At 35.7% G+C, this 12,929-nt stretch overlaps 1 protein-coding gene across 1 annotated transcript; it reads right to left on the reverse strand.

Annotated features, from left to right (window-relative positions):
• Positions 1 to 1,283: 1,283 nt before the first annotated feature.
• Positions 1,284 to 12,702, reverse strand: LOC100369251 (mitochondrial import receptor subunit TOM40 homolog). Its single transcript, XM_002740486.4, has 6 exons — positions 12,434 to 12,702; positions 9,549 to 9,712; positions 8,699 to 8,800; positions 7,787 to 8,015; positions 3,596 to 3,769; positions 1,284 to 1,491 (listed from the first exon to the last, which is right to left on the reverse strand). Exons 1-6 carry the CDS (start codon positions 12,609 to 12,611, stop codon positions 1,352 to 1,354), a joined length of 987 nt encoding a protein of 328 aa, XP_002740532.1. The 5' UTR covers positions 12,612 to 12,702; the 3' UTR covers positions 1,284 to 1,351.
• Between the last annotated feature and the right edge of the window lie 227 nt (positions 12,703 to 12,929).

A 12,929-nucleotide genomic window follows, 5' to 3' on the forward strand; every position in this document is an offset into this window, starting at 1 on the left:
GGACGTCCTGCTAGCCCGTTCGCTTCGAAAATTGGAATTGAGATTTCTCTGCAAGTTTCGTAAAATGGTGACTGAAACTTTCTAGAAATGAAATTGAACCTGAACCTCACTGATCGTGGCATATTACACAGCATAACTTGGTGATTTTGTTGAGAAAACGAGTAAAATACTTACCGTCGCTAACGCTGCTTTTGGAGGCAGCCATGTTGTGTACGCCCTCAACATCAAAATATGTTCAAAGCTTGAGTTCTCGATGTCAAAACTAGCGGATTTCATTCCTGCAGCTAAGCTTTTCCTGACCAAGCTATGCTGCACGGTGTCAAAGCTGTGATTTTCATTAAAAAGCTACACTTTCATTGGTACCCCTGCTCAGGATTACTTCAAAGTTGAGTTCATGCCATTTTCTCAGGAGTGTTATTCTTTCAATGTTTCACAACGTGTATGTATTACAGATAAGATAGCTTTACAACAATACCTAACAGAAGTGAACAGGAATCCATATGGGTGTGAACATTATTCAAAAATGTAACCAAATGAAAGTCAAACGAACACTACATCTATGCTCCCTCTGTCAGTAGTACCGGTAAATGCAGTAGATTTACATTATGATGCATATGGGTTTGCTATTTATTCTTTTCTGTTTTAAAATTTACTAAAACTCAAACAAATTCAGAAAGCACCCAGAGATCTAGGAAACCTGTTAAAATTTAACAATCAATTTCTGACAATTCCAACAAATTCAGACCGTCAAATAGTTTACATAGTACAGTTATAGGAGTGGAGTGATAGCAGTGATCCCCAAGTAAAAATTGAATGCAGCGAGCAATAGTGTTTCCTCCAAGTCCTAATTGCAAACAATCAGTTCAGTAAAAGTTTGCCCTCACACACTGCCATCAACTCAAATATCCCTTCATAGGAATACAAGTTGCACAGTGTAACTTTTGTTTCAAGAAAACATTGTGTCAATTTTAGTTTACGGCTTGTAATTAGGTAAATATTACCAACATTTCCCAAGTCATGTGAGAAGGGTTCCCCAGTTACAAGACTATGACCTTTCAAAGTCTGATACATAATTGCATAATACAGAAATTGCGAAAACTACCAGACATTTCACCTGGTATTAATGCCCCCACCTCACACGAAACATTGAGTGATAAGCCCAAACTTATATAGATTCTGGTCTACAGCTGATATCACCAATCATTACACTATTTTACCCTCATATAAAAGGGTTCATCAAGGCCATTCTAGAACCAACAGAAAATACAAATGAAAGATAAACATCATATCATAGTAACTTTTAAATTAACTTACAAGTCAAAATTGTACATAATCTAATGAAAATAAGATGCTAACCAATCATCAAACCAAACCCTGATAGAAATCTATGTTTTGTGTGGTCCAGTATAGCACTAAGCGAGAATGTGAAAGGCATTGGTGTCAGTTTCTTCTCCATCACCGCGGCAACCCTCCAATTTGTATCCAGTGAACCTAAAATACACAAATTAATAATCATCAGACATTTATATAGAATCCCACGATATTATCTCACAGGCTGATGTAAGCAGACATGTATGAGTTTTGTATCAATCAAAGCCACAGGATCACAAGTGTATGCTGACATTAGTCTACGAGAGAATGTCACATGCATATTTCCACAGTACAACATGGTGAGTGTTGACAGAGGAACTGAAATAACATTGAATACAAATATATCATTACGTTCACTTATGTATGTATAATGTATTACGTGTATGCTATTTTTGTTGACGCCAGTGTTCTATTTCATGTGAATGCCTTGCGTATGCTGTATGGTGATTCTGCTCATTCATATTATTTGCTTTGATTAGGTTTTTTAAATTTTCAACCAATTATTTCGAGGGACTGAAATATATTTCAAACATAGACACACTTGAGCTTGTCAAAATGAACCATTGCTATAATAATCCGTAGTTATTGTATCATATGTAACCTCATACAGCATTCAGGCAGTGCGTACAATACAGCAGTATATGACACCAGGGTTCTCCCCAGGGCTTTTTAGCGCCGAGGTCCGCGGCGCTATACCTGTGAATCTCGGCGCTTCACTTGGGACCTCGGCGCTATGTGTTCCCACCTCGGCGCTTGATTTCATATTTGACATGCCAATATCAGATGTGAAAAATCTTTGTTCGCCACGTCGGTCGGCCCCGACCGTCACTCAAAATTAGTGACCACCACGGAAATGCTTCCGACGAGGACTATTGTCTGATTGTTAGTATAATTATGTACCGACCGACACGCATCCTGTCAGTCGTGGATTATATTTATAAACAATAGACCTAGTCGCACGATACGTAGCGGCTAGTCAAATTTGCGGAATTAGCACCTCTTTGTTTGTAAGTAAATACTTTCTGCGATAGACACAGTCTTTAGATTGAAAGCTAAAATTATTTCAAAATCAATTCCACCTCGATATAACATGGTCAAATCGGAGTTCACGATCAGTTCACGCTACTCAAGAAAAAAACAACGTGTTTATTGCGTGATTTGGTAAAATACATTTGAACTGTTATCATTGCGAATCATGTAAAAACTCTTCTTTCAAGACCTAATTTACCTTTTAAAAATTGCAAATCACCTATTTCGAAAGCTATCATGCAGTTGTCAATTGAAATCGATGCCAACACATCGTGCTCCGACATCGCTTTACTTCCGCAATGTAATCTTTATGATCACTACCATTCGGAAAACTTCGGGTTCTACCGGCATTACCATGCGGCATTTTGATTGGTTAATGGCATTCTTGACCCATCGGGTCAAAGGACACATGCTAATGTTTCAGAAACATCATGGCGGGTCTGTTTTTTTTTACCGAAGCGATCAAGTGATCAAAAATAATCGCTCCCGATAAAAATAAGTCGGATTTTACTTACATTTCATATAAAAAAAAAAAAAAGCAAAATTTGTTGAGGAATTATTGCTATAACTGGTGTATAACATGGCCAAGTAAGTTATGTCACGTCGTAACTTTGATGATCGTTTTGAAGCTTTATTTGTTCGCTCATTACTGTAATTGTAAACGTTTTAGAAATTGATGGTACGAATAATAAATTACAACAATACGTCAATTAATTACGTGATCGATTTTTTGAAGGAGAATGTTTTTGGAGTGAATAAAATTATGAGATTCGTGAACATAAATCTGGCTTAACGTTTTGAATGCGTTTCCTTCAACGTTTAACAAAACAATTAAATTGCAACAATAATTTATTTGTGTTTTTAGTCTGCAGCATTTGTATTTCGAGAATGTTTCAAACTCTTCTAAATTGTGAAATATAATGTGTTGATTCCATTAAAAAAAATATTTGCCCTGTGACTGAGCTCACTAATATTCATAATTGTAAATAAGTTCTGTTAATCAGTGAAGGAATTGCATGATATGTAAATGATATGCAAATTATTATGCAAATTAGCCCCGGCGCTATGCATTTTTTCTGGGGAGAACCCTGTATGACACAGTGGTGATACAGGTTTTTGATCTGCCCTGTTTTACATTATACTGTGGTGATACACAAGGATGCGTGTCATGCAAGTGTACACACATTATACACACCTTTAAATTGTAGATTAGCTTGCGGTACATCCATTTGATAACCTAATGTTGTAACGGTTTCACCCATACGACTTTCAAACTCAACGCCAACTTGTACATTATTCTGTCCTTTATGATAATAAGATAGATGACATGTTGCCGGGGACAACGCTCCTGTAAACACCCAACTAGACCCTAGAATCAAAGAAAGTACAAGTGTAATTAACGAATTTAAGATATATAGTTTTGTTTATAGTAATATAGCTGGAATATAACATGTCAAATGAGTACTTGTCCACATTGAGAGATATTGCTCTGGAACGGCGTTAATTAAAACAAAATCAGCTATTTTGAATACATGTATACATCTATAACATAACGTATAATGAATATATAAAATTTGAACATAATCAGTCAAAATATGTCAGAGATATGGCTCTAGAAGCCCATTCATTAAAACAAAATGGCCGCCAGTTAGCCATTCTGAATCCGATCTGAAAAATAAAATGACGAGCATCAGGAACTCGTAATGTCTAATATATGTACCAAGTTTGAATGAAATCCATTTGTAAACTGCTGAGAAATGCTTGATTTTGATGATTTTTTAGCACAAAAATGGCCGCCATTTGGCCATCTTGAATCAGATCGTGAAACAAATTGATGTGCATATGTATAATATGATGTACGTGTGAAATTTGATTGTGATTGGTCCAAGCATTTCTAAGATACAGGTCCAGACGCACACAGACGAAAACTCATGTCAAAACATAAGTCCCTGTTTTCGGACTGCGCCTGAACGAGGACTAAAAAAAAAACTGTTCACATGATAACAAAAAAATACTCAGTATATTTAATGTAATATGTATTTATTATCTTAATTATGTTGATAACGAAAAGTATATTCTAAAACCAAAACGAATGCATTCTTAGTGGCAAATGATCACGGTCATGCTGTGTTTCACACAAGTGAATAACTTACTTGTTTTCGAAAAAGCTATTTTCCATTTTTGACAACAGAAGAGATGAACTGCCAAGGACCAACCTTGGTGAAAAAGACTTCAACCCACCGATCGATGAAAGTTCGACCAAGTCCAGCAAAGAAACCCCGAACGTCAGAAAGTACACCCGGAATCAGAAAGCGACAATCGTGGCTTATGCAAAACAACGCGGGCAGAGAGTCACTGCAAGGAAGTATGGTATTCACTAAAGAAACATACACAGGTGGATGAGGGAAGACCAAAACAACCAACTTAGTGTCCAGCGAGTTTCAAAGTATGGCAATAATCCCTGTTCCGGTAAAAAGCTGTCTTATCCTGCTGAGATGAACGATGAATTGGTGCAGTTTATTTTGAAATTACGTTACAATCAGGTCCCCGTTACAACTCAACTAGTATGCTAGAAAGCAAAAGAACTTATTAAACAAAATCCTCAATTTAAAGCATCAACTAGATGGGAAAAGAAGTTTTGTGGGCGTCATTTGTTTGTAATTTGGCGACGTACCTCCATAGCACAGCGCCTACCCAAGGATTCATATGAAAAGATCACAGCGTTTCATGAATTTATCGTCAACCAACGGCAGAAGTACAACTTCGATTTAAGTTTAATTGGTAATATGGACGAAACACTTATGTACTTTGACATTCTTCCAACTACAACACTGAATAAGAAGGGCGAGAAAAGTGTCTTCGTGAGGTCGACAGGGGCAGAAAAGTGACACCTCACGGTTATTTTGACCGTCACTGGTAACGGTGAAGTGCTTCCAACGATGATAATATTTAAAGGTGTTTACAAATTAAACCTCTCTGCACCTAGTGGCGTGTTAGTGGATGTACAGAGAAAGGGCTGGTGTGACACCCAAATCATGAAGAAATGGCTGGAAAAAGTTTGGTTTAAATATACCAAAACACGCCAATCAATAATTCATGGCGGCTGCACTTCCAAACTTCAAAATAAACGTAACAAACCATTTAAACAATATCTAAGGGATGAGTGGATGAAATACATTGAACGTCAGGTTAGTAGTATTGATGCAGGTCAGCGACCTAAAACTGCTTCAAAACAAGAAATTGTCGACTGGGTCGTCAAAGCATGGTGAAAACTTCAAGCAAATCCAAAGATGGTGAAGAAATCATTTCTCGTGACAAATGCACTAGACGGCACCGAGGACAGTCGCTACAGAAATGAAACATTGCAAGAAGATATCGAGCAGTCTGTTGCTGTGAATTTAGATGTTGATATACATGAAGACGAAGTGCCAGTAGCAGACGATTCTGATTCCAGCAGTGACGAATCTGTTGACAGCGACGGAGAAAGATCTCCTTCATACCAGGAAATCATTGAACGTTTTTTTTTTAACTATGATGATGAGAGCGACAAAGAATTTTGTTGGTGTTGGACAAGGCAAGGCAACATATGACAGCCCAGGCGAGATCAGCAGCACGGATTTGGTTTTTATTCCAGCTGGTTGTACGTCCATTGTTCAGCCAATAAACGTGAGTGTGAACAAACCATTCAAAGACCACCTGTGATGGGAATGGATCGCGTACATGAAGAAAGACAAGCGTACTACAAAGGACAATCCAAAACAGCCGTCAAGGCAAGACGTTCTCAACTGGGTCAGCCGTGCTTGGGATTCTGTTTCCACGGATGTGAAAATAAAATTGTCCTGGTCACTGCGATCGCCAATAATCCAGATGGCTCACAGGATGATATGATTTACAAGAAAATCGCACACAAAGATGTTAAAGTACTTCATAACGAAGCCGTTGGATTGCTAATCGACGACAAGGGAGAAAACGATGACGACGGGGATTTGAACTTCAAAGGATTTGACATCAACGAATATGAGCACCCAAGCAAAGACCTGAGAAGCTTTTCTCGCCAGCTGTAGAAAGCAACTTTTATTATTTACTTCAATACAATTTTATACCGGTATGTACGATTTTATCTGTTCGTTAAACACCGTGATTGTTCTTTGTTTCCCTTTAGTAGTCTCGTCTCCGAAGCAGGGGGCACGAATACATTAATAAATTATACAATCAAACGTTTTTTCTCTCATGCCGACGTTGTTGTCGTGCAGGAATTGTTTACAAGTCTGTTTTTTCTATTTATATTGTAGTTTATGTAACATGTTTACGTGAGTAATAAATCTTTATTTTCTACAATATCCCAGTCTATTTTCTGTACATGTGTTGAAATTTTAATCTAGTTTCCTCGTAATGTGTTGCCAACTCTCCTTTTTGTGGTTGAAAAACTAAAAATGAATACCAGTATCGTATAAATGAGTTGCATTATAACATGAGTGACATGGTTACATGTAAAACGAAAAATCTTCAACTTTTCTGAGGTGTTCCTCGAGTATAAGCCCACCTCTTACTTTTCCCGATTTTACATGTTCAGGCCTCTGGGCTTTTACTCTGGAAAGTATGTTAAGTTATTCACTTGTGAACCGCAGCATGGCCGGATTGCGCTCCTGTACCATGCTCATTTGCTACGAAGCAATGCATTCGTGTTTGTTTTTATTTGAAACTTCTGTTAGAATATACTTTCTGTTAAATAAATGCATATTACATTGAATAAACTGAGTAATTTCTTTCTTTAATGTGAACAGTTTTTTTGATTGACTGATGCCAATTTTAGAACTAAAGTAAAGCCTTGCACTATTCCCTGACGCCTAAGTTAGAGTGACCCTATATTCAAGAGATTGTACGGTGTATTGTCTGTTTTGTGCAGGTGTTGTGGGAAAAAATTACCATGCCCATTTAGTGATTGCAATATGTACGCATATAAACCGCACCCCGAACTTGAGCTTTTGACCCCAATTTTAAATCGATACATTATTGTAATATAAACCATGGTTTATATTAGGACTTTTACGCTACATAAGTGGCTCAACTTTTACAAATATTCCAATGCCAGTGTGTGATTTACCTTTTGGGTCTTTCAACTTTTTGATAATACTTAATGTCTGATTTTAAAACTCAACAAACCACCCTATTTAATTTTTTTTGAGTATTTAATTTTGGGCACTCGACTCATTGATTATATGTGTGCATGTTAAGTTTTTATGGTTGTCTACATCTAACATCTAATTTAATATGGATTTTGGGATGAAAACATTTCCTAGTGCCAAATTTGCATAAGGAGAACAATGTAATCATCTTAAAAGTTAAAACAATGCAACTCAGGATATAAAGTAAAAGAGAATTGTACCTGTATATCTGGCTGTCAATGAGACCTCGGCCATTTCCTGTCCTTGTCCATACTGATATAGTATTTGTGATCCCATAGACAGACTATTTGTTATACTTTGTAGATATTGTGCAACTATTATACCAGATTCATTAATCAAATCGGGATTGGCAGTTGTCACCGTAGCGGTATAGCTAGGACCTTTGTATTCACAATCCATCTGTACAACTGAAAATGCAGTTTGTTGTGTCTGAAATTAAATGTATTGAAGTAAGAAAGAGTTTTGCTTTCATTTTAATGGATCAGTTACAATTGGCAAATTGATATTTTAATTTGTATTCCTAAAAAATTGTGTTAGATCCTTTTAGAATATTTTGAGTAATGTCAAGCAAAGCAAGCTATCTTCATGGTCCAGCTCTGCAAGATTTCACTGTATATTTTACCAAAATTTACAATTATTGTGTTCTTTACCATGACAATAAATTCATAGCTCAGATGCAGTTGCAAAATAAATAAAATCGTATTCTCCCCTTGCACTTGAAAAGTCAAACAATTAATGCTGCTCTTCATTGGTAAATTCCAAATTCATTTGCTGAAATTTCTATTTTTCTTTTTTGACTCATTAAAATCACAAACCACTGTATGTTAGAGGGCCCAGTGATGTCAAATGCTAGTCATATCAGCAAACAAATGGTGGGCAGAAAAGATGCATTATTTTTATCACATGACCAACTTTTGAGTGTAAATTATTTCAGAGCTATTCTTAACGAATCAAATAGCATCTGGTAATGAAACAAGCAAAAAATGTGTGTCAAATATATTTATATTATTTTATGAAAAAAATCATTTCATTTTTGAAAAAAATTAACCAGAATTTTTTTTTTTCATTTTGCAAAGGCTAATGGTACAAATATAGTATTAAGTAATATTTACCTGTACAAGTGCTTTGGTTCTTATCCTTTCTGTTAATTGATGTATGAACTGTGCTTGTAAATTACCACTATTGTCTATATCACCAAGAATGACTGGATAAGACTAGAAAATACAAATTCAATAGTAAACAAACTTAAATTAGTTGGCCATTTTGAATCAAAAGTTGAAACAAATGCATGTTAATTAATATGTGTGACATGATGCATTATGTAGTTTGATTGAAATCAGATGAGGCATGTCAGTCGGTAATTTTTAATCCAATCTGAAAATAAATTACATGCATCAGTCATATTATGTATGTATTCACAATTCAGATGTGCACAACTCTTAGCTACATCCAGTTACTGTGGAATACTTTATTTTCGCTGGAATTTTCGCTGAAAAGGCTTTTTGGGCGTTTTGCTTGGAATTTATTTTCACTGATTTTTCATGAGTTTAATGTGAAATATAGGAAAAAAAGTATATTCGCTGGATTTTATTTTCACGGAATCATCCAATCAGCGAAAATCAATTCCAAGCGAAAATAAAGTATTCTACAGTACTGTAGCTGATACACCACAGTTCTGCAATCAAAACACTCGGTGACCTCTGTCCACTCATTGTGGGGATCTTCCATCTCTGATGGTTTTCTTGTTTTAATACATCTTTCTGATCAAACCTGATTGGTGCATAAAGCCCAGAATTTGTCGATACGATGGAAATTAGCAGCATTTTCTTCAAGAGCCAAATAATTTCCATGACTTTTCCAGGCCTTATCCCAAACTTTCTTGCATTTTCCAAAACATTTTGACCCTTAATTAATTCCCGCACGGGGATAGCAATATAGTGACACAGACATAATTCTACTTACCTCAGAAGGGCTAATTTGTTTTGTTCCAACATAAGTGGCACTAAAATGATAAGATGATTTTTCTTTATCTGCACTCAAACTGAGTTGATGTCCAACTTGAAAGTGATTGGAGAGACCTTTATTGACCATCAATTTACAACCTTCAAATGGCATTGGCATCAGTTCTGATTTAAAATATACATTTTCACGTTACTATAATATTTTTTCACTACAAAGAGATGATGCTTTATATAATAAGCGTTTAAAGTAATTATACATCCATGCAAATGATAACATGACCCAACTCTTGCCATATAGCAAGTATAATTTTGGGAGGACCAGCAGAATTATTCTGGATGGTGGACCAAAGATGAGCTAGTTATTTCAACTGAGACAAAAACTACATACACAGGGATATCACAAATGCATTTAATAGCAGGCCATCATCCTGTAACAACAGGTCAAAAAATAAATTAAAAAGGCTCTTGGCAGTGTGAAGCACTGCAGCGAGACCATCGATGGCAGTCAGGGGCAGAAAGTGGATGGCCAATTTGGGCTTGTAGTCGCCATATGACTGGCGGCCAGCTTTTAATGAAACCCCTACATACAAAGTCGTATTAAAGGCAGTATATGTACAAATGCCTGAGTTACGATTTAATCTCCAGTCTACATTGTTCAGACCCAATATGTGATTTTTGGTTTTCAGAATAACTGAATATTGTCATTTTTTCCTATACACAAAAATTAGACAATTCAGTACTTTTCAAAATATTTTTTTATTTCAGAGGGTAATCACACATACGAACATTTCTTTATTTTCAAACTTTCTTGTACATTTTCTTCATTCTCACATAAGTATGCTAGGTTTACATTTAATCAGAACCCAGCAGAACTATTGCTCCTGCCAACAATTAAGCGAAAATTATTAGTGAGTCTGCCATGCGAGCACATGGCTGGTGACGCTTTTGCAGTCTTGCACATGTTCCTGTTTCTGTACAAGACCTGGCACATATGTTAGAATGACAGAGAAGGTAATACAGGACCCTCCTTGAGAAAGAGGTACGTTTGAAAAAGACAAGTAAGTGAGAATGCAGCAAAACAAAAAGCATTTATGTTTGCGATCAAGGGTGCTGCAATTCTTTCATATAAAATTGTGCTCACGGAAATGACAAACGGTAATAACTTAAGTAATGCAATGATTTTATGAACCATACTTCTAAGAAGGTTATATCAGGGTTACTAGAAGAATGTTTAGAAAACTCTATTGTTAGATATGCTAATTATCTATTGACTTCACTTCGATGCATGTCCACCCACTATGACGTCATCACTTATATTGCTATCTTCGTTCGTTTTCCATGTGTGTCTATCAAATTGAAGAAATTATGCCGTAAGATCGACATAAAAGCATCAATGACTTCTGTGCAAAAGTTGTGTGATACTCAAGGTTTTGTTGTTCTTGAAAAAATCTAAATACCGAAAGTTAGTTTTGTTGACAGATTTGCCGTCTGTGAATCAAAACTGACCTTGGCATTTTGTACACCGAAAACTTGCGTGTTCAAAGTACAATAGCTAATTTTACTTGCGAATAAATGCTAGTATTCATTACTACTTTAATGTTTGGGTATTTTAATGTGGAACTGCGATTATCATAACTAATTTCAATCTAAAATTTAGAAAATAACGCTTTTTTTCTCAAAGTTAGCGATGTCAGCCATTTTGTCTGTGTTTGTCATATTAGTTTGGGAATATTGCTGAAAAATCGAATGGAATTATATTTTAGTACAACGCATTGTTAAATTAGTATTAAAAGTATATAATTTCTGTAAATTAAATACTAAGTTGTAGAAAATTTGCATCGTTTCAGTAAAGCGATCGCGAGTCTGCATCTGCTGATGTCCAACGCAACGTTGACAGTATGCTAAATCTTATTGTTTTAAATGTTTACAGAGACATGAACCTTACAAAAGAACCAAGAGAGTTTCCTAACCATCCTTCTAGTAACCGTGGTTATATAGGGCATGAATTCAGCCTGATGCATTTCCAGGGTCAGGGTCATGTTGGTCTAATCCTATTTACAATAAAACACCCAGGTAGGATTTGAACTCAAATACTACTACAAATCACGAGTTTGATTCAACAAGCAATATACAACCAGTGTATTGACTTACTTTGACTAAACATTTACGGAATTGCATGCTTGAGCAATACTTGAGCAAATAATATAATACATTACAAAAAAACAACAACAACATGTTTTATAGACTAGAACTCCTTTGCATTAGTGAACATCCCTATGTGGATTAGTCTAATGATTTATTGTGAGTTTTTCAAACAATCACCACAGTTGTATATCATTTTTTCTTTATCTACCTTTGAATTAATACTTTTATACACTTGGGTAGGTCAAAGGTCAAACAAATGTTATATTTCTTTTTAACAGTATCTTTATATATCATTATCTTTTATTCATATCTGAATATAATTTTGTATATCAATATTGTTTACAGTTATTGTGATTTATTGATTATAATCACCAATCTTAAATATATTAAAAATCCAGTCAATCAAATATGATAGCCACTACCCTAATAACTACTTTTCCTAGATAATAGAAACCATATACGATTTAGTAAATTCTCACACATAAACTATACCAAAATATGGAAAATGAAAATTAGTGATGTATACTGAGTGAGTTTGATGGTCAATCGTGCTATACTAGTATTGTACTTGGAAATACATTTCTAATGTCTCAGTCTATGGTAAATGTACCGGTACGTGACGAAAACAAGAACTACCCTTAAAACTAAAATAAGGCTATTAGAAGTATATGCACAACACCACACTGTATGTCTGTCTATAGTTTATTTCAAAAGCAAATATTGAATTTGATTTTTTCCTACCTTTAACCTTCTTATGTAGATCTTCAAAAGTGCCAGGGTTAGGAAGACCTTCATCTTTTGGTCGTGTTGCCATGGCCGATGTGACCGTCGTTGGCATCGCACCTATTGCTGAAACTGGCGGTGAAGGAGAGGGATTTGGGGGATTAGAAGGATTGCCGGATGCATATACGTTCCCCATAATGATTATATAATAATATCCCAAAATGAAATTAACTTTCAACCTCGATTGAAATATATGTGTAAACCACCGGCGTGCGCCATGTGCCGGTGAATCCTTTCACGTGATTGGTGCGTTGGGGTCAGGTGAACAAGTAGTTGAAAGAAGTTATTTGATTGGCTGCTTGTACTGTGTCGTGTAACCTTGAACAATTTATAGAATGCTGTTTTACCTCGTCAAAATGTTTTGATAAGTGAAATGTAAAACGTCGTGAGGACAATCGTTTTCTGGAGCTGATAAATGGGCAAAATAATCCATGAAACCTTTTCTTTTGCACAA

This window comes from Saccoglossus kowalevskii, chromosome 5, assembly GCF_978046115.1.
Source record: "Saccoglossus kowalevskii chromosome 5, keSacKowa6.1, whole genome shotgun sequence".
Classification (NCBI taxonomy): Eukaryota; Metazoa; Hemichordata; class Enteropneusta; family Harrimaniidae; genus Saccoglossus; species Saccoglossus kowalevskii.